At 39.6% G+C, this 23,515-nt stretch overlaps 1 protein-coding gene across 1 annotated transcript in view; it reads right to left on the bottom strand.

Moving 5' to 3' along the window:
- The window catches only part of LOC115821101 (guanylate-binding protein 1-like), a 28,105-nt gene extending 4,955 nt beyond the window's left edge, over positions 1-23,150 (bottom strand). The window contains exons 1-7 of the mRNA XM_030784862.1: positions 22,976-23,150; positions 18,369-18,496; positions 18,137-18,246; positions 17,002-17,192; positions 16,431-16,673; positions 3,247-3,524; positions 2,596-2,790 (exon numbers count right to left, since the gene is read on the bottom strand). Of these exons, the coding sequence (XP_030640722.1) occupies positions 2,596-2,790; positions 3,247-3,524; positions 16,431-16,673; positions 17,002-17,192; positions 18,137-18,246; positions 18,369-18,496; positions 22,976-23,150 (1,320 nt within the window). The remainder of the gene's footprint in view (positions 1-2,595; positions 2,791-3,246; positions 3,525-16,430; positions 16,674-17,001; positions 17,193-18,136; positions 18,247-18,368; positions 18,497-22,975) is intronic.
- Positions 23,151-23,515: the final 365 nt, after the last annotated feature.

Raw genomic sequence — 23,515 nt, 5'->3', positions numbered from 1 at the left:
TAACATGTCACACGTTGACAAACATGTATTCTATAACATATAGAAGGTAATATAATATGATATATAATATATCAAAAATATAATGAACATTTCTATTGTACTGTATATTTCAAACTTGTGTATAAGTGCATCATATGGTAACATTTTGCTATTGCTTATGAAAATAATAATAATAATTAAATGATAAGGGATGAGTTTACCATCACCAAAACACAAGGTAATTTAAAATGGCACTGGTGACCCTTAAAAAGCATCAACACTTAGTCAGATTCACACTATGAATAATATCCCCGCATGCTTTATGCATTCATTGTATTTATTTATTTTTTTTCAATTCATTTTCATTTTCTTTTTCGAAATCTCCAGTTACTGTAGTATACCGCAAACAATATGTTGTGTGAGAGACGGTACAGGTTGCATATCAGAAACAAAGCAGCAAGTGGTTCTACAACGGGTGTAGGCCTGATGCTGAATTTTTGGCAGCAAAATTATACCACGAAACCTTTTAGTCTCTAAATTGTTTATTTTTTGGTAGCTCAGTGGAAACACAATGGCATTTTGGGTCACATTTTAACTAAGCTAAAGATATTCAACATCCATTTTAAAATGTCACTGAAATGACATAAACAGCGGTGCACAAGTTGTAAATCGCCATCGAATATGAGCGTCCTCACAGCCCCGTATGAGACACATAAAACGGTCAAAATCCCATGTATGTAAATAATGTGTTTAGCTCGTCATGCTGTCCCCACTATTAACCTAATGCAAGCGCCTTCTGCAAAATATAGAGGACTTAATGTAACATTTGTCGGAAATCTTTGTAATGGTACAAGCAGCAGTTTTACGGCCGGCAGTATTCACTCGACGATATTTCGTTGCATTCTGTGTCCCATGGTGGTAACTGTCCACACATACCCAAATGCTACTCTCCATGTGCTTATATTTATTGTGGTCTTACCTGCGAAGCTTGTATTCTGAACAGTAGCGATGCTGCCTCTGGCGAAATGGCTAAATATAGGGGAGCTATTAATATAAAGGATTTAAAAATGAAAGTGAAAGTGAAAGTGAAAATGAAAGACTTGCCAAGCTGGCAGGGCAATATCAGGCAGTCACATACCATTTCATGCTTGCGAAATAGTGACAGTTGCATCATTGATACTGTAATAGGGAGAAGGCTTCCCCCTAGTGGCATGTTCTGTTTGTTAATACTTTTGTCCATAAGATATGAGACTAGTGATGTGATTTGATGTAATACAGCCCACTCCTTAGACATGCGTCTCTTCTTTCGGATTCAGAAGCAGAGAAACAAGCAGAAGAGTATCAGTTCACCTCTAAATCTTATGAATCTGTTAGTTATTTAGCTTTGCAGTGTCAGTGTAAAGCAACATGCTTTTCCATGACTCCTGCTAGACCACCATTAGGCTATTTTTGTAGTAGTATTCATGTATATAAGTATTTGAGTACTAATGTAACTGCTAAGTACTGTTTTTAATAAACTAGAATATGGTACTCGGACGCTCTTAAATGAATCTTTTATTCAGATCATTCTTGGCTCCCCTTTGTATATTTCCCTTATTCCCATTTCCCAAAAATTCTCTCATGTTTTGTAGAGACAATTCCCCCATGGATGATGATGATAGTGGGTGAGAAATAACTATTTTGAAGAGACTAACAAGTCAGTTCTTGCGAAAACAGTAAATTATTCTGTGATCAGAAGGACAGATCCCACAGATCAGCTGCTGAAGCCACTGTTAAAATGATGAGAAACCAACAAGAGTGGAACAGTACACAGCACAGTCCACAGCTTGTCCTCACTTAATACAAATTTTAGAAACACGACGCAAAGAAGCACAAAGGAACACACACAGAACTCCAGTCTCTCAGAATTTCATCTCTTGATGAATTGATAGATGTGACCTATTCATGGTCCAACTGGTACACATGGCTCAATGTTTCCATGCAGATTTCTTCTTCAGCAAAAACGTATATACACATACTCACATCACTTTGCAAACACTCTAAATATATCGTGCACTCTTTTCACCACAATTCCCCGTGTCCGTGTTTTTCCTCCCTCATCACACCGTCCCAAAACCAGCACAGGTGGTGGGTCCTTTATGCTACGTTCCCCATAAATACCCCTAGACACCACACTCCACCAGGGACGTAACATAATGCACTACATCTCCATCCCACTCACTCAGAGGTCACAGCCATCTGGTGATCATACCTTGTATCCTCCGCTCATTTTCAGTCAGTTTCTTATCGGCCTGCAGAACAGCATTAGATTCCATACTCTTGTCTTTCATGAAACGCCTCCAGTACATCCTCAGCCTGTAGATCACAGGATACACAAGCATCACAACACAGTAAATTCTGTCATTTCTGTCTGTAAGTAAAGAGGAAGCTGGAATCAATAAAAAAGGTACTACTTTATCTTATTTATCATTAATCTGGACAAAAGCCCTTGGTAGTAATGTAGGTGTGCCTGTTAAAAGTTGATCATTACCATGTATGCATTACAATGTGTTTTTTTTTATATATATATCATAAACAATGACATGCTTCATATTTCTTTACTCTCAGTCTACCTACCCTGACTCCTTTCTTGCTATGGTTGCGATACTGGTCCCCACAGTACAGCTCATAGCCTCCTGGTTGGGCATAGCACCCATCCTGGAGCTTCTTAGCCATTGGTGCATAGAGATCCATGAGAAGCTTTTGGCATTTCCCCTCTGAGGCCTCCTCATTTTGGAGCAGGAGCCCAACATAGTGCTTATCAATGGCCTCCTAAGTAAGTTACAACATAAACTGTATTACAGAACTATTTCATGTGGTGACATATCACAAACAATACAGAGTTTTTTTAAACAAACACAAAACTACACTGTACAAACTGAATTAAGTTGAAGTGCTCGCAAAGCAGGGCATTGATTAACTTCTCTTGGTGAACTTTTAATTGGCGCTAAGCTGAATGATATCAGTGGATAGCTACAAATGAATTATGTAACAGCATTGGGTAGGGTATTTCAACATCTTTACAATTAACATTTCCAGTCAGCACCTTCTCAGATCCTGTTAGCTACAACATTCAATTGCACTGTGTCCAAATAATGATATTCTGACACTGCCACTACTAGTTGTCAAAAAACAACCTTACTGCCGTGGTTCACATATATTTAGCACTCATGACAGCAGTATTGACTTCTCTGAATTGCTTTTACATGGATAAATGTTTAAACTCACAGCCAGTGCTTTCAAATGCACGCCATCATGCTTGAAGGAGCGTTTCATGAAGACCTGTATGGCCATGGTGTTGAGGTGCTGATGTTGAGAGAAGATTTCATTCAGCTCCAGAGGGAAGTTGTTTTTCACTTGTTCCATTCCAGACTCATACAGGTGAAACCCATCCTGCACCGCAGCCTGGTTCTCAATCTGCGCCATGGCAACCACTGCATTCTCCAGACAGGGTACACCACCACTGGCAATTATGTTCACATAGGTTTCCATGAAATGACTCAGCACTACAAGAAGAAAAAAGGAAAAGAAACAAATAATCCAAAACAGGCTGACATTGTTTTCTCACAAAAACTCTATTTTTTTATTTATTTAATTATTTTTTTCCAGACATGTCACAAAAAATTATCCCTGCCCCTTTTTTTGCCTCTAAGAACCAATTTCCATCAACAAATACTTTTGAAAGAGAAACATCCACTGGTTTCTGTCTTCTGTGTCCTCTTTGGGATTAGTTCTCCCTCTAGTGTCCAGTCTGGGTTCTGTTTTCACTGTTTATTTTTGTTTCCCCCCCCCTCTGTCAGTTTTTGGTTCAGACATGTTTAGTCTTTTAGTTTATTGTTCTCACCTGTGTTTAGTTTGTTATACCTTGTTAAGCCTTGTTTAGTTTGACATAAGTGCTCCATGGTTTCCCCTGTTTCTTTGTTCTGGCATTGTTTGGAGTTTTCAGCTGTGTCATGGTTAGTTTCTTGGTCTGTCACAGTCTTGTACTGGAATCCTGCAAGTCGTTTAAACTCTTGTTTACTTTAAATAAAGATAACACTGATCTGCATGTGCATCCAGCGTCTCAAGAAATGTGACACCAGGGCTTTTTAAAATCCAGAGAATTGCAGAAATACGCAACATTGTGGAGAGTATTCCCTTGACTGTATCCACTTAAGTGTTCACTGAGTTTGGATACCATTTTAGACTTAGATAAACTTCCCCTGTCATGCATCCCACATCTCTGAGAATATTCGACACTTGGTTTGAAATATGGGAGAAATTTCATATTAAGAATCTGTAAAAGGTTAGGTCTATGTATATGCAACCAAGAAAAAATTGTACTGCAATAATACATTTTCAAAGTATCACCACTGGTGTAATATGTTTTACGTCTTTGAACACAGTTTCTCCTTTAGCAATAGAAGAAACATTTTCAGAAGTGCACATGTATTCATCTCTGTTACGTCCTCGGACGTAGTTTTGTTACCGCTCGGGTGTTCCCTCTGTCTCTATGTCTCCCTTTCGCTCCCCGCCCCATTTTCTTTTCAGGTTTGCTGGCGGATCACCATTGGCTGGGGAACATCCGAGGGAAAGTTAAAAAGACGACGGCTACACATCTGGCGCGGAACCTCCCATTTGAACTCCTGCTGCCACGTCGTTGTTATATTTTGTGAGCTCTTGTGGCAATGATGTGGACTCATGAGTCCACATCCAGTAAAATGTGTAAATAGGTGTAAATAGTGCATTCTTCGTGTTGGTTTCTTTTGTGTTTGCTTTTTATAGTCAGCACACGTAGGGGGTGAGTGCCATTTCCGTTTAAAACGTATTTTCTCCTGTTTATATTAGTTAGGAAGGAAAGTCGAATTTGTCTTTACTTTGGTATTCGTTTGTAGGTTATTCCCTTTTTCCTATTAGTTAGATGTGTTTTGTTTATTGTTTTGGCCTGGCTCACCCCTGAAGTCTTTTGCGTTTGTACATAGTTATATATATATATATATATATATATATATATATATAGTAATAAAAACAGGCTGACTATTTTATATCGGTTCTGGTATTGGTGTTTTTTTTGGGTTCACTCAGGCGGCAGGAGAAGGAGGTTTCTCCCACTCATTTATGTTCACCCCACCCTAGACGGGGTCGTAACATAAAATTTGGGGGCTCGTCGTCCGGTGGCTCGTTTTCCAGTGTTAGCTGCTGCATTTTGGGTTGGGTAAGAAATTGTTGGCAGTTTTCGTTTGTTGGTGAGACGGTGATTTAAAATGGAATTCCATTTGGAGGAACAACAAAGTAGACTAAATGAAAAAGTGGATGGGTGAGTGCCGGTTGAGATGACTTTCACAATAGAATGAGTTTACAGCTCTCATTGCTTTGTGCCATGTTACTTGTCAGGCTAAATAACAAACTTCCCATGGCAACTGCCAATTCACGCAACAGCTACTTTTTTTTTTTTTTGTTTTGTTTTTTTTGGACACACACTACTAGGTGATTGAAGCCGCTCGTCTTGCAGGAATGCAGAGTAAGTGTAGCTCAAACCTAAAAAGTTTCACTTTGACATTAGTTTGCCACATAGTTAAAAAATGCCATGATTTCTACTACATTAAGTTTAGTGCTGTTTAGTGTCTAACGCTTCCTTCCTACGTAACTCCACAAAATACAAAATCTGAGGCAAATTTAGTTCAAACTTTCATTCAGAAAAGCGCCCTGGTGAATCTGCACTCACAAAAATAAATAAAATAAAATGAATGCTGTTACACGAGTTTTGAACAACCATTGGATACAAGTTAGTTATAACAGACTAATGGCAGGTAGGCTACAGCAGAGTTTATGTATCAGTTTCCGGAATACTGCAGCATCTTAATTACTTTCGAAACTGTTTATCTGTTGTCTGTATTGTTTTTCCGTTTCCGTATGGTCCCGAATATTGAATATCCAACTGTTGCCCACTGCTGTATAGCGCTGCTTTTGTAGTTATTTGTTTAATGACCTTACCTGTGTCGCTTGTACTTTGTATAGTTGCTTTCTCTTGCCTTGCCTGACCGTTTTTATAACAGCTTTGAAAATGAAAGTAAAACTGAATGTTGGGTTACGCCCAGTCAGGAAGCCGCACACCTTTCCATTTTTGCAGAAAGAACTTTTAAATCATTGTCATGTTAAACATATCAAAGACGTTGTTTTCCAAATATACCAATATGTAATACACTTTAACGATACAGATTTTCAAAAGACTACCGCTAGCTGGCAGCATGTCTTAACAGCTCGATGGCACCAGAGACCTTAACGAAGGACTCTGGGACAGTCAGCAAGTGTTTTGTATTGAAGGAAAGTTTACTCATTCACCGCCCAATGTACACTTTTCATTATCACAAAAGACTTCAGCTTCTCCTGCAGCCACTTTCATGAACTATTTGCAAACCATTTTTAACGAGCATAACAAATTAGAGAAAAAGAGAAATAAACCAATTCCATCATTTTCATCCCATAACCCAAAAGAAAGAGGGCATGTCGCTCAAGGTATGTTTATATAATGACTGACACATCGGTCAGTTGAAAGAGCCATGACAGCTGTACAGCTCTACAGCTAAAATGATATCAGGCATGCAGAGAAGGATGTGCTTGACTGTATATATGGGTCTGATAAAGAGCTGGCGAAATCCATGAGAGTGAAGGACTACACGGAAGCAGTGAAAAATATACTCTGTGCGGTGAGTGTGTGTGAAGAGTTATGCGCCCAAATATTTACCATCTCATGCTTAACCCTCTGGAGTCTGAGGCCTGTCAGCCACTTTTGAAGTAGTCTGACATGCCTTGACATTTTTATACATTTCACCTATCTAAAAACATTGATCCCAAAGTGTTGCATATGCTTATATTCACCACAAACTCAGCACCAGTAATCTGAGAGCAGTAAGAATTTCATTAATCTGTTTTTTTGTTTAAATCAACTTTAAACATACCCTTTTCAAAAACCTGTTTTCAGAGGTGCTGAGATATTGTAAAAAAACACATTATAAACCTTTCTGGCCAAGACTTTTGAGCTCTGAACCATGTAAACACAGGTGTTGGCTACACATAGGTGAGTAAAGCATTCAGAAATTTCATGTTGTTTGACCACTAAAGTCTTATAACTTTGGACTGACACTATTTTTTTCAAAGTCAGTGGCCTACACAATGAATATTGATGAGGTAGGTGTCAGCACACTTGTAACAGTCCCCCGCCCCACTGTCAAAGGTAACGGCCCATCAGTCTGGAATGTCATTGCCACCTGTCATTGTGTTTGGAAAGTCAGTGTGAGTTGTAAGAAAAGAAGAGACAATAAAGGCCTTTTCACAGTTCATTGAATATGCTGTGTTCAAACCCAAAGATACAATAGATAACAGAAGTTCACGTTTCAAGTTTATTGTCATATATGCTTGATAACAATGCAACATCATTACTAGTAATGCATTACAATAGCCTACACTGATAAGACTAATTGTCACAGTAAGGGCAGTATAATCTCCATGAGTCTGATTTATTTGGCTCCAATGATTACAACACTCTTATTTTGTATAGCACACACTATTACGCTACAGGAGCCTGATATGTTACTCTGAACACGGAGGAAAAAAACATTGTATCCAACTACTTCCGCTGTGTGCAATCCGTCGTCGTACCACTACTTCCCCCATTCATTTTCAGTCGGAAAATAACCGATTAAAAACGGCAATAAAAAAACAACAAGTGGACCAACCAAACAAACAGCAGTCAACATCATAATACTTACAAACAAGAGCAAATACTCCTATAAAAGGCTCTATAGATTCTGGAAAAAACAAGTGATTCTCAGCCACAGACAGCAACGCGCGGGCTACGTGAGGTTGTTTACCCAGCAGATGACGAGTTTTGCAAACAATCGTCAGGCTATGTACATTCAGCAATCACATTAATAACTCTAAACATGATCAATCGCTTCGCGGATCATTGAATCCAACTATCTGCTGCCGCTGTGTGCAAACCCTCCGAGCCGTAAAACTTTCCCCACTCATTTTCAGTGGGAAAATAACAGTGTCTTTTGTTGCCATAACAACAGCTAACAGGCTAGTTTTGCTAACGACAAGCAGTAAACGCAAACACTTACTAGAAACTCCTAGGATCTGTCCAATTTGACTCAAAACAGATAGATGCGTGCTTCTGCCATCGTGTAGCTCCTTGGTCAGTGTAAAAACAACCCAAACATGTGCTCTTGTTTACAGGACAGGTGCGTAGGCTGCCAGCTGTCACTAGCAGCAGATGTTTACCATCCCAGATGTTCCTCAGGCCTTCACTGGGTTTCTCCCTCTGAGCTATTAGCTTGGCACAGGAAATGACCCAGAAGTCTTGGGTAAAGCAGCTGTCCCACACTTCAGACAATAAAATGCAGAGCCTGCTTCCCACAATAGACAAGTTTCTAGTGAAATGGCAGAGTCTCTGCACAGTATTTGAGCAGGTCTAAAAAAAGAAATTCAACCCCAGTAAGGCCTATGTGAGTTATAGGCCATTTGTAGAGATCTAGGTTTAGGCTTGGGTTAGGGTTTGTATGAATTGTACTTCATAGAAATTTGACATGAGGCAACTCAATGAAAGAGGACAGTGTCATACCACACTCCCAAAACACAGCGCCTCCCAAAATCTCTTTTCTTCAATCAAAAAGAGCCTATAATATTCGTAAAAAACAATTTTTATGCTTATGAATTATACCATCTCTAGTCCATATAACTGAATTTGTTTATATAGAACATTTCGGCAAGAAAAATGAAGTAAAAATTAAACCAGTAGAAAGTGTTCATGGAAAACTTAGAACCCTTAGAAGGGCGGTGGGTCTGAGGGGTGAAAGGGTCATTTGCTTCTATGGATTCACAGACTATACTGAATAGGCAATGTAATGGTACATCTCTAAAATACAGCAAGTGGAGAGTAGTGAAGGGTTTTCATTAAATGAGATGCTGATGTGGTGTGCATTATAAGGTACAAGTTGTTCTTGAAATATAAGGAATGTTTTGCACAAACAGAATACACCTCAATATACACAGCAGGTTGATTTTACGAATTTATGTGGAGGGCATGCAGACTTATACTTGTTTTCTTAACATGTGCTGATCTCCTTTAATTAACTGACGTCTCTATTTTTGTAGGTTCAGATTTGAGTGCATGAATAACAATTTAAGGTATGTTCTTGCATCCTGCTGTTTATTGCACCATTCCTCTGTCACGGACTAGTGATGTGTCGCTCGTGAACGATTCCTTCACTTTGAACTAATCTTTTGCATGACTCGGAGTAACAAGTTGTCTCAGTGACTGATTCGTTTATTTTTTTCCCTAGGCCGCGGGTGCGTGCTACTCAGGCTCAGCTTCGTTCACACTGTATCTATGAAAGGCCATGCATTATGTATACACATCATTTGTACTGAGAATATGAGAAATGTTTCTGTACGTTTGCTCATTGCCATGTCAACACAGAATGTGCCATTTGTGGTCAGTGCATTTGGCAGACGCTTTTAGCCAAAGCGACTTACAATCAGTGCATCAGTCGGATTTTTAATACCTCATAAGCGGACATCGCAATAAGACTGAGCGTCAATTTACCCTTTCATATTGAGCCCCTGGAATTCTTTGACAAACATAGATACAAGACAAGGTTTTCTTTTTTTTTTTTTTTTTTTTTTTTTTTGTAAGGAAGGGAGGTTAGGCTTTGGGGGACAGGTGGGTTCTGAAGCAGGGTTTTCAGTTTCTTGCGGAAGATGGTGAGAAATTCCGCAGTCCTAACTGTAGGACGGAGGTCGTTCCACCACCGTGGGGCGATGGCGGAGAAGAGGCGTGGTCAGGAGGAGCGGCTGCCGGGTTCCCGAAGTGAGGGGACCGTCAGCTGACCAGAGGTCGTAGAGCGGAGGGCTCTGGTAGGGGTATACGGAGTTATTAGGGACTGAAGGTATGATGGGGCGGAGCCTTTTGTTGCCTGGTAGGCCAGTACCAGTGTCTTGAACTGGATGCGGGCAGCTACCGGAAGCCAGTGGAGCATAGTAAGCAGTGGAGCAGTGGACATGAAATGTAAACTGAGGGCATCTTAGGGCCCCCATAGAACTTCGAGGGCTTTTGTGAGAGGAGAGAGATTCTGAGAGATAGTGACACAGCGTGATTGACAGTGAGGCTTAGTGAGTGATGGCTGGACACAAAGTATTTAACATCCCTCTGCGTGAAAAGTGATGTATCTGGAAATATCCGGACAAAGTAAACTTCCACCAAACCTGCTGTTTGCCGGAGGACTTTGTTATGTGGACCTGCAAACTCCCGCAAATGTTCACATAAAGCTGTTAGACGGAGGTTTTCATGGCATCCGCATGACCAGTCGTTAGCTGATGGCTTGGTCTTTCAAATGATAATAACAATTTACAATTTAGCATTTGGCGGACGCTTTTAGCCAAAGCGACTTACAATCAGTGCATCAGTCGGATTCCCAATACCTCATAAGCAGACATCGCATATAACAGTCAGTGGTCTAGGTGGGACTGGGTACGGAAGCCTGCCCCCCTTCCTTGCTGTAACCTTCTATCAGTTAGCCTATATGTAATATTTAGGCTATATTTTGATAACCACACAAACTTGTTAGGTGTTGCATGGTGTATAATACAGCAGTGGTAGACCCATATAGCCTTTAATGTCATTGCACAGTCGTGCAACTAAATTAAGATGGCTCTTCAAATGGAGTATACAAAAACACTGAAAACATCATTTTAAAATAAAGTTGAAATGAGAGGTTCATTAATTACATAATTGATGGTTATGTAACTGTCCTTTACTTGGGGTCAAAGGTATAGGGTGACCAGATGCAAACAGACCAAATTGGGGACAAGTACTAAGCTTAAGTGGGACATGTTACTAATGCTGAGAAAACATAAAATATAGATATAATGTCAGTCTAACAGAATAAGAAACACCTTTATACACTTGTATTCATAGACATCCAATATGCATTGGCCATTACAGGCCCATCAAAGGCAACTGTACTTAAGCAAAGCAGCAGGCATCATACAGCTCAAGTCTTTCAAGTTAAACCCCTGACCAAATCCAACAATAAGAATAAATTAGGCTCAAAATAAAATACTACATAAAATAAAACAATTTCAATGCAAATCTTTATCAAGCCAAAATCTCTATTGGATGAGTAGCATGGTCAGAAGGGATAAAATATCTTTTTCCTTTCTTTTTGACCATGATGTTGGCTGACAGCGTTTACCTTCATATCTGTAAAGTTTTACTAAATTTTGTTTTTGTGACGTGGCAAACGAATTAATCGGCCCCACAGCTGCACAGTTTGATTGACGGCCACCACAGCCTCTTGATGACCGCCCTCAATGCTCTCCTCTCAGCCATTGGGCGAAAGCAAGGCTTTTAAAAAAACTCGGCTATGTTGCATTTTTACTGCTTTTGACAAAGCACTGTTAAATAGATTAGAAACTATGCCTCAATGGCATAAGCGGCTCGTGCCGGGCAGGTAAAAGAATGGATCCACGTATTTTTATTTCTGACAGTTAAAAACCAAACGACCAGTGAAAATGCAGGACATCATCTCAATATGAGATGTGGGACAATGGGGAAAAGGATTTTTTTTTTTTAAGTTTACAGGGCATAGGAGTGTTGTTGTTGCTGCTCCTGTGGAATGTTTCTCCTCAGTACGAGGACGCGCCCCGTTTTCAAACCACCCACTCAGAATCTAAGGTTGAGTCCTGTCCAATCTGTTTTCTGTGCGTGCATGGCGTGCACAGGTTCCACCAGGCTGTCTCACCAGGTGAGTGATAAGATTTGTCGTGCTACCACTGAACTTAATCGCTGTTCTACACACCTTACAAATGGCCAGACTTTTGTCCAATTTTCCTTCCCTCCTATAAAATCTAAGTGTCTTCCAAACTCTAGATTTTAGATTTGATGGTGCACTGCCCTGTCAGCGCTGGCATGCTGTTCTTGTTTTTACATCGCAAGCAAGGCTAATGTTAAAAGGTCAACGTGAGACGCTGTGCAGATTTACTGGCGAATGAGAGGCGGTCATTATTATTTTGAAAGCAATATGACTTGTACCGTTAGATCTGTGCATATTCCGCAGCAGTTAAGTACTAAAGTAGAATTAGCAGCAAAGCTTCAGTAAGCTAATTCGTAACTTTAGAATCGGGCCATCCACTGGTTCGTGGTACATTTAGACAGATCCAGGGGTCTGCATATCAATGTAAAGATGTATGAGAGGAAGGGAGGGAAAGAGTGGAATGGCAGGAGGGAGGAAGGGAGTGTGTTTTTGTTGACGTGTGATAAGATACTTGACAGTAAAAGATTAACTCTCAAGAAAGTTAGAGTTTCAGAGATGTGATGTGTTGCCTCTGATATTACACCCATCTAGTGAAGGCAGTTTCTCAATAATAACAATACTCCAATTACAACCATATCAAAAAATGCTTGCATTTCATTTGTAACTGTTCATTACATTATTTGATATGTTTATGATTTGCATTTCCATTTAGTTAATTCTGTAATTATTGTTTGAGTATATGTTACTGTGTAACTAAATTACTGTGCCAGTATAAGGGACACGTGCGTGTATGTTGACAGCTAAGTCAGAGACATGCTTTCTATTATCTGTAAACCCCAGTCATCTGTCTCCAGTGAGCTCATGCCACTGGCGTGTAATTATGACAAATGACTGAACTTTTGTATACAAAAGCACAGTTCCTTTAGGAATAAAATCCCATAAAATTCACTGAAAAAATAAAAAAAAATGTATTCCTGTATTCATTCATACTGTATTCAGTCATGACTTGAGGAGGATATAATTATCACATTTGTGTTACATGCATGCCTCTGTCTAATGTTATGTAGAGAGAGATAAAAATACAGTACTATGTTCATAAGGCACTGCATCTTTTTTTTAATCTGACGCTAACTGATAAACAAATGGTTTCTGCAAATTGCACAAAATGTTCGTATGAATATGCAAACAAACAACACAAAGTTTCAGCTGCGAGTACACAAAATGCCTAATGCTGGCCAAAATATAATTCAAATAGATAATACATAATTTAATGTAATATTTAAAACATATACTGTAGTAAAGTTCTACCTAAACATAATATCTTAACTACTAATTGTGAGGTAGCCGCTCTCGACTCACAACACATGTTAATTATATAAGATCTAGTCTCGTCTTTCTCCACTCATTTGAACCACTTAGAGATAAGAGACAAGCCTAGGCCAGCGACTTTTCCGATCCCAGGCAAAAAGGTCGCAGCAGCCATTCCCACTGTGTCCAGCACCTTGCTGACAGTCGATGGCTGAGATTCCTCCTGTCTCCTCCTGTCCTCCCTCAGATCATTGATCTCCTTTTGCAGACTCTCTGCTCTCCCTTTAAAGCCCTGCTCCAGTAGATCACTCTGCTCCTGAGACAAGACAAATGTTACAGGTACAGAGAGAATCACTGTGATCACTGGGACCTAACACAACAAATCTAAGATCTTTTGGCAGCTGAATTAGAGGGAATGCAATAATTTAACACTAGCACTCCCTAGCCCAGCCTGGATAACTTTGCTGATTTAGTCTTTAAAAAAAAAATAAAATAAAATAAATAAATGCTTATTCAGACTGAACATGTGCTGGTGTGTTTAATCACACAATTCATATCATCCACCGCTTACAACATGCGCACACACACACACAAATAACTGCACACGTAAGTGGAATCAAGTCTGTCTTTGTCAGTCTTCTGTCTGACTGTAAGTTTTTGTGTTTTGTGTTTTGTTTTCACTTCCATTCCATTTATCTGTTGACTGATTTATGGTGGATCAGGGTGAGGTAGTGGTGTGGCCTCACTTTGAGTATCTATAATGTATTCATTTTAATGCAAAAATCTGTTGCCTTCCAGAGTGGGAAGGGGTGGTGTACTCAGCACTCGGTTAAAGGAAGATACAGTAAATGTAAATGCTCCACCACAGAAACACCCCTTTCCCTCCACTACTTTTTTTTTTTTTTTTAAATATTTGCATTTTATTTTAATTGTTTATTATTTACATTAAAAGTCACAGCAGACTTAAAATAAATAGTATAAAACCCCTCTGTTGTCCATAATTACTTCAAATAGCTTATTCCCTGCCAGATCAGCTTAGTTTCAATTTTACACATTTTGTTTGTAGTGATTAGTCCTACTGAGTTCATTGTCCAGCACTTAATGCAAATTGAGCTTTTATGAGTTAATTTTATATTCCTTGTAGCATTTCATTTTACCTTCAGTTTGGCATTCAGCACTCGTTTGTGCTCCTCCTGGGCTCTGTGTTGTTCTTGCTCCATCTTCACCAGTAGCTGCTTAATGTTTTCCTCATAGGTTCTTTCCTGAGCTTTCATCTGCTGCTGCTGGATCCTGTTCTGCTCTTCCAGAGCCTTTTGGTGCTGCTCTAATGCTTCACTTTTCAACTGCTGCACTTTAGAGAGAGAGTGAAACACACACAAACACTCTCAAACATATTTTTACATTTAAAGGTTGGCAACCCCAGCTCTAGCTAGAATCTTAAGTACATATACAAAAAAGCCAATATTTTAGTATTTCTAACTCTGAAAGTAGGCAAATAGGCAAAAATGAAAGGTATTTCATAGGAACGGTTTTAATATGTGGGACAAGAACCAAAAACTTCAGTTTCATAACCACAAATGCGCTTCCTGAGCTTCGCTTCTTCCCTGCCAGAGTCTCTCATGTGAGTCTTTCAGCATAAAAATGTACAAGGATTAAAGTTTAAATGTAAAATTTCATTATTGTCTGTTAGTTTTAGGCATAAATGTTTGGGAAAGACCTGAGGTTAAGAGTTAACACGGTTTAAAATTACAGACTCTACTCTGTGTAAATGGATAAATATAAATAGTGATGGTAATGGTGTAAAGATAAGGGATTGTGATGAGTAAAGTTAGTAATGCATCAAAATTTTCAGGCCATGAAGTTGCCATGTAAAAACATGTGCATTTTTAAGTATGAGCAATACAACACATTAAGTGAGGGGTGAGTAAAGCTGGCGTGGTATAATTGGTCTTTACATTCATTCTGCCGCTGGCATTCTGTTAGGGACATGTCGGCTGCCAGGATACTCTTTCCAATCCCGTCCCTCTCACTTAAATACTCTTTCAGCACCTCCTCACTCTGTGAAAACATACACACAAACACAAGCCCAAAACAAGACTAAAACACTAAAAGATCTGGTCCTTTCCAGTTACAGATTTTTGTCATTTTTTAGAGCAATTAATCATTTTTCTGTAATGACAATGTTAGCAATGATTGAGATGATTGCTCACCATCAGCCTGTGACCTTTCTCTGATCTGTACTGCTCAGTTGCCTCCTCCATGGTCCTGCAGTAGTCTTTGTAGCCCCCAGGGTGCATGAATGACCCCTCCTCCACCGCTATCTCCAGCCAGCCAAACACACGGGAGATGACAGATCTGCCCATCTGACGAGACTCTTCAATGTTCTTCATACAATACTCGTCATAGACACTCTGCACTGACTTCTGCATGGAGAAAACAAGGCAGAAAGAGACAGAGTGAGAGAGAAAGATGGGTCCCAAGCTGCTGTGTTTGTCAAAGACTTAGATGTGTTTTACACTCCTTCAGTTTTTTGACTCAGGTTTGATTTTTGCGTATTATACCATAAGTTCAAGTTGGTGTCTCTGGTCGTGGTCATTGAAGGAGCCATTGATGAAAATTGCAACCGCCTCTTTCTCCACAGCTGCATGGATGTCAGACAGCTGCCCCTGTGTTTCTGTGGGGAGTTTGACCTTGCAGCTCATTGTTTTCTTGTAGAAATCCAAAGCCTCATTTACAGCACGCCTATTTTGAATTTCTGACAGTGACGCAACGGCATTGTCAAGGCAGGGCACCTGCCCACTTCGGATTGCTTTCACGTATGTCTCTGCCAGGCTGCCCAACACTGAGATAAAAAGAGATTAAAGATATTAATTATATAGCTTTTACTCAAATATCTCAAGAAAGGGAACAGGACAATACCTGGATGGAACACATATAATTGCCCGTTTGGGTTCTCGTACCATTTAAGGTTTAATTATAATAAATACACACACACACACACACACACACACACACACAGACACAAATTGCAAAGGCAAGTTGTTTTCATAGAGTACACTGATCCTAACACTTCTCACTTTAGTCAGAAGAGACATCCAAATATGTACTCATGGTTTGGCGATTTGTTGTGTTGAAAAGGTGTAGAGCAGAAGGAATAGATTGTCAGTATAAATACAAATCTAATAGAATCTCTAAAAAGAAAGTTAATGAAGTGGTGGATATGGAAGTTATGCTAACAGTAGATGAGGAGACAATATTAAATTTATGCTGACTGTAAGTGTAGTCAGGGTGCTTGGTTCTGTTACTCACTCCTGCCAGTCAGCCCCAAGCCTTCTCTTATGGTTTTGGCTCGGGCATTCGTAAATATGTAACTACAGAAATCTTGTGTCTGCTTCACAAAGTTGGCCTCGAGGTCTGTGTCTGTGAGCTGCTCCATCTTCTTCATCTTTTCCACGCTAGTTGGACGCTCAAACACAAAACACTTCCTTTCAGAGAAGAATTCACGAAGGCAACGCCGAGGCTGATTGTATTCCTCAATTTTACGAGAGGATCCTATATTTAAAATTGGCAAGAAATAGGTTAATCTGCAGTACAATTTTTTTTTTTCTTAAGAATAATGCTGTATACATTTTTGTAGTTCATTGGTTTATATTATATTTATATTTTTTCTAGATCTAATGTTTGGCTTGCTATTCTTTATTCTTTTCTTTTTTTTTTTTTTTTTTTTTTTATTAAAATCGGTATTGTGGTGGGACCTGTGACATATTCAGGACCTCGAGTCTGGCTAGAGTTGTTGAGGAGACCTTGTCAAATACCAACCAATATCCATGTCAGTATCTATAAATAATCACAGGTATTTGTGTCTTAGCATCACACTGACCTGTCTTGAGTTTAAGAGCACTGTCCAGGTACTGGTCTGCAGTGATGGGTCTACCTTCCAGTTCTAAGGTCAGCGTGAAGTCTCTCACTGCCCAAACAAATGACGGAAAAATGGCCATGAACTCTGAGGATTGATCATAGTTTGCTGGGCCTGATTTCACCTTAATATGCTCAGTCAGTTCAGTAACATAGCTGCAGGGGACACGGTTAAGGAGAGCAAGACAAATGAAGGGAAAAAATTGCTAATACTTAGTAAAATTTCTGAATTTGCCATAAGGACATTTTTATTGGTTTTTAATTGTTGCCACATGATATATGATAAATGGATAATAAAATGTCCAAACAGGAACCTCTTCGCTCTTTCTTCAAATTACTATTATTATTATTATTATTTTTGTACCTCTAAATGTGGTGTAAAAGTAATAACCAAGCAAGAAACAATGTTATAGAAGTTGACCATAACTTTTATAAATCAACGCTTTTGTACATAATTCTTGAGCTGTATTACTTAAAGTCAACATGCTTTTCCTATTAAGTCTCTTGAATTCAGTCAGATCGGTCCCTCAAAATTAGTGTTTGCTTCTGCTATAATGAATTTTCGATTTTGTCCAAATTCCATGAAGGAAATATCCTCCCACGCCTGAACGCTTGTCAGTTTGTACCACGTATCATACTTGAAAATTTAAACACTCAATGAATGAATGAAATGGTTATTTATAAACGAAATGTACCACTTGCCAGTTAGATGCAATTAGAAAAGTTTAGATGAGCAAAGAGGAACCAAGATTATATTAGTTACCACTGATTAACCATTATGGCACTCGGGCCCAAAAAAGGTCATTCTTTGACTCACAAACACTACAAAAAGCATTGTTTCCACCTGTTTCTTATTTGGAGACCTAATGATGATCAGAGTCAGATGATCTTTGATTCTTCAGTCTGCACAGAAATAGTTACATTTATAAATCACTGTTATAAACTAAGTTTGCCTATTTACTTGAGTTTGAAAGTACGAATGCTCTGCACAAACTGGAACTTGTACTTATAGTTTGCAGCAGACATCAGACGCTGGTCCTCTGTGTGTCTCCGGAGGTGAGGAGAAGGTAATGTATTTGTGTATGTGTGTTAAAAGATACTGAAGTTTCTCCAGAGCATCATTGTTGATGGTCCCCATGCTGTTGTAGACAAGAGTACTACTGAGTAAAACAGCCAGGCAGAAGATCCAAGTGTCATGCTTCTCATCACCCTGCCAGACACAACAAAACAGATTAGCTCATTACAACACTATAGTACCAAGTAAATAATGTAACCATGGTGACCCTGCTGACTCATATGCAGATAGTTTTCATGGAACTATGTAGTCCTTACCTTGTCTATATCTCCCAGACCCTCAGTATCCAGTAGCACTAGAGTATGTCCTTCCTTAGTTGGGTGAGGTAAACACCACATCCAGATGCCTTTGGTCTTAGACTCTATGGTAGCACCCAGCGCAAAGCCTATAATTGTGATAGTAATACCTAGTCACTAATCTATTTGAGTTTATTTACAAATTAGGAATAACTTGTTAAATGGAACAGAATGGTGGTAATTGAGGAGAAGATACTGGATAAGTGACCATTGGGCTAACCTCTGAACTGAAGACTAGATAAGCACCAGGTTGACTTGCCTGTGTGTTTGCTGGCTAGTTTGTTCATGAGGAAGGATTTTCCAGTACGATAGAGCCCCACTATGGCCACCACCACCACAGGCTGTGTGATCTGCTCCAGAATCTCCAGTGCCTCTCTCCTGACACACATGTGCCCGTTCGTGTCGTTATCTATTAGACATATGGGCTCTGACATCTCCATAGTGGCTCTGATTCTCACCATCTGAAAAGAAATATGACGTAACATAAATATATACAACGCAACAAACCTCAGCGCAAGTGTATCTGATAAAGACATTGTCTCATGGATCAGATGGACATCATACACATGGTATTCGCAGTTTTAAACCCAATTTGCAGTGAGGTGGATTATTAATGCTTTAGTTTTTTTATGTAGTCTACTCTCTGCTAAATGTTTTTGAAAATGTACAATGTTTGTATTCATATTTTGCACTGAACTTTTCGCTAATAAAATATACTGAAATATTACTGTCTCTGTACACTTATACCCTGAGACCCTCTTCTCCACACAAACGTGTAAGTCAATTACTTGCCATTGCCACTAGATTTACCTAAATATTTAGCCTTGAAATTTGAGACACTTTTGACACACAAATTTGAATATAAATTCAAACTCAACATTTCTGCTCCAGTATTGAAGTGTGTGTTGCCCTTACAGAGAAACTGTCAGATCTACTCATGCTCAAATCATTATTATTCCCAGTGACGTTTCCATGCCATGCTGTCCACCACTTGATTATTCTGAAGTGTCTTGCCAGATGATATAAACTATGTCTCCTCGCAAAAACATTTACCATTCTTTCAGCAAAAGTTGCTTAGTTCTGGACTGCAAAACTTAAATAGAGTCCAGCTAGCACAGCTTTTGACAGAATGATATGACGTCTAACAATGTCTAGCAAATTTAACAATTATTTTGGTTTGTGAAAAACATGGTCTCTCTCTTTGCAAATTTTGCCATGTGTATAATGTTAACTTGGAGACACTGGTGTTAAATCAGTGTTAAATTTCAGCCACACTCTTAGTATATGAGTTTTATTAGAGCAACAACATGAACTGAGCTCTCACCATGAGTGTATCATCTTTCTCTGAATTGTTTTTCTCAAGGGGGAAGACAGACATGTTCATCTGGTGATGCTCCTCCATTCTCTGCCCATAGTACTCCTCATAGAGACTCTGAAGACTCCTCTATACAGAGAGAAAGGGAATAGTCTCAGGTTGCAGTGGTTGCAAAATGACTATTGAACCAAAGAGGTTAAGTTTGATGCCAAAGTGAATGGTGAGATCATGAAACTTGAAGTGCCCTCATTATAACTGACACATCAAACATCAATTAAACCACTAAGTGGTGGAGGCACTGGAATTCCATAGTTGGCTTATTCAAAATTCATAATTTGGATTCTGACTTCAGTTCCTTCTCATTCAGTTGTTTAATCAGAACTGTTTGGCTGACTCTCAGTCAGATTTTTGTATGCCTCTGTAAAGAGCGAAGGAAGGAGAGCAAAAGAAAGGGTGAACTTTGTCTCAAAGTCTCTGAGTTGTTTGCCTGAATCTAACTCATTTGTTTATTTGACTCTGAATGATTTCTTCTGACAGTACCTCAAGCTCCTGCTGGTAATGCTGATCAAGATCACCGAGAGAGTTGTTGATGAAGAGTTTCATCGCCTCTCTCTTTACAGCTTCATGGATGACAGACCACTCCTTCTGTGTTTCTGTGGTCACCCTACTCCACATCTCTCTTTGGTAGTACTCCACCGCTTCAGCTGCAGCATGGCTGTTCTGAATTATGACCAGTGACTCCATTGTCTTGTCCAGACACGGCACTTCCCCACAATGGATTGCTTCTACATACATCTCTGTTAGGTTGCCCCAGACTGGGAGAAAGATGTGATAATATGTTTACACTGTGGCTTTGGAAGTGGAGGTGGTATCAAATGTATAGTTGCAGTATTAGTGGATTGGAAAGTAAATTATCACTTGGAGTAATAGTGGAGGTGACTGGTACCAGTACTCACTTCTGCCGGTCAGCTCCAAGCCCCCTCTCATGGTTTTGGCATGAGAATTGGTCAAGATATAGCCACAGAAATCCTGCATCTGTTCTAGAAAGGTGGGCTCAAGCTCTGCATCTATGAGGCTCCTTAACTGTTTAATTCTTTCAATGCTTCCAGGACAGTTAAACACAAAACATTTATGGATAGGGAAGAACTCACGCAAGCAACGCCTTGTCTGGTTGTACTGCAAAATCTGTGGAGAGGATCCTTCTACAGAAGTATCACAAAATGAAGCTGACTAGTGAGTGGTTCAGTTATTCAGTTTAGGACTTCAGTGTAATCATTTAAAAAAAAAAACACACACACATTTTGCTTGTATTCGAATGTTAAACATTTACATATCTGTTTCTTGTCCTATATTTATGGAAATTGGTCTGGTTAGGGTTGTGGATGGAACTTCCATACAGCTTGTCCCCGCAGTATCAGGTACCCTAGGTCCTCCTACTTACTAATATGGCATAGGTTCTGCCACTATATATATATATATATATATATATATATATATATCTCTTCATTGTTGGCATCAGACCTACCTGTCTTGAGCTGTAAAGCATCTTCCAGATACTGATTGGCAGTGATGGGTCTCTCTTCCAGCTCCAATGTGAATGGGAAGTCTTGTAATGTCCACACAAATGATGGGAAGAAGCTCTTGAACTCTTTAAACTGATCCTCATCTCCTGAGCCTGACTTTACCTTAATGTGCCAAAGCAGTTCTGTGACATAGCTGCATGGAGTATGACTAAAGGAAAGTAACCTTTCAGGTAGGTAGAAAAGAATGGTAATTGAAACTCGCTGAAAAGACCTCAAATTTCAGACAATGTATTTCTTGATTATCCTGCTTGTGAGAAACAGCAGAAACATTTTATACACAGTACATCCAAATCATATGAAATAATAAGTAACATTTATAAGGCTATATAGTGATTAATTTCAACCAAGTAGAATGGTAGCTACTTCAGAAGTGACTCATAATACATTTTCCAAGCTTGACTGATGCCTTTGCACATCGTCTTTTATGTTTGGGTGGGGCAACTGAAGACAGGTTATAAAAAGAGAAAGATTATAATCTAATGCCATTCCATGTGAGACTATATTGTCTGACACTATGTGGTATGAGGCCATAACAACTGATGAATAACGTTTTTGTACTAGAATTCATATGACAATTGATGAGACTTGAGGTTATTTTTATGATAACTGAGAAATTTTGGAGTGAGACAAGACAGCTCATGCCTTTTCTGATTGGCCCCTGATGACTACTAAATATCATGACACATGACTCCTGAGCATGTGCAGAAAAAGCTGTGTTTATAATTCACTTGTCTGGGTATGTCTCCCTGACTGCAATTGAGTATTAAGATGCTCTACGCATATAAATTGTCTTGATATGAGCTCCAGATGATTTGTGCTAGCCCGTTGAGAGACAGAGAGAGAAAGAGAGAGATTGTGTGTGTGTGTGTGTGTGTGTGTGTGTGTGAGTGTGTGTGTGTGTGTGTGTGTGTGTGTGTGTGTGTGTGTTAAAAGATACTGCAGTTTCTCCAAGGCATCGTCATCAATGGTGCCAATACTGTTGTAGACCAGAGTACTACTGAGTAAAACAGCCAAGCAGAAGATCCAAGTGTCATGTTTCTCATCACCCTGAGACACATAACAAAACACATCACAGTAAATCCTGAATCTGGGCCAATTCCTCAGATCACAAAAGCTCACTACAACTCACTGGGACAAAACAAATTATGAAAACAAAAAATCACGAAATCTCAACAGCCCATGTGGACAGATCAGCTCCTTACATTAGCTAATTAGATATGACCAGTTCATTGGAACAGAGCTTCTCATTATATCAGGCCAGTTCACTTACATAAAACCGCTCAAAACGGCTGCAAATAGCACGGTCACATTCATTTTTGTTGTAGTTTTGTTAACCCTGATTTAAACTGTGTGGTGAAGGCAAGTCTGTGATCCTCACCTTGTCCAGTCCCTCAGTGTCCAGCAGCACCAGGGTGTGTTCAGCTTTACTGGGGTGGGGCACACACCACATCCAGATGCCCCTGGTGTTAGACTCAAATCCTGAAATGGCGACAATTATCCTGTTATTATTTCAGTCTAGCCACAAAAGAGGAACAAGAATTTTAGAGAATGGTGATGTCCATTTTTTGATTAGCATCACGTAACAAATTTGACCATTTTTCAGACACCAGTTGCCAAATTCCTCAGTATTTATGCAAACTGAACACTAGATAAGCACTGTGTTGACTTACCTGTGTGTTTCCCAGCCAGTCTGTTCATGAGGAAGGATTTTCCAGTGCGGTAGAGCCCCACCACGGCCACCACCACCACAGGCTGTGTGATCTGCTCCAGAATCTTCAGTGCCTCTCTCCTGACACACATGCACCCACTCTCATCACTCTCAATCAGACAGACTGGCTTTGGCATCTCCACTGTGGATTGGAAACTCGCCATCTGAAGAACATAACACAGCATTACACAATACACAAACCACTATATGCATCAAACCACTGTATGCAAAACACTATCCAGCCTCTTGCTGAGTGTGTGTTACCACAGTCTGTATTATAAAATCACTGAACTCTCTTCCTCTCGGCATGGTGAAGTTTTGGAGGAGGTACTCCTGATGACCTTTTTGGCTCTGTGGTGGCATAAGCCATCTTTCATGGAGTGGTCTTCTAGGGCAGCAGCATCTCGACTGCTGACAGGAAAAGACTGAACAGACTGCTTAAGAAGGCCAGTTCTGTCCTGGGATGCCCCCTTGTCCCAGTGGATGTGGTGGGAACAAGGAG

Source organism: Chanos chanos, chromosome 9 (assembly GCF_902362185.1).
Source record: "Chanos chanos chromosome 9, fChaCha1.1, whole genome shotgun sequence".
Classification (NCBI taxonomy): Eukaryota; Metazoa; Chordata; class Actinopteri; order Gonorynchiformes; family Chanidae; genus Chanos; species Chanos chanos.
This window is presented reverse-complemented; position numbering and strand designations above follow the sequence as displayed.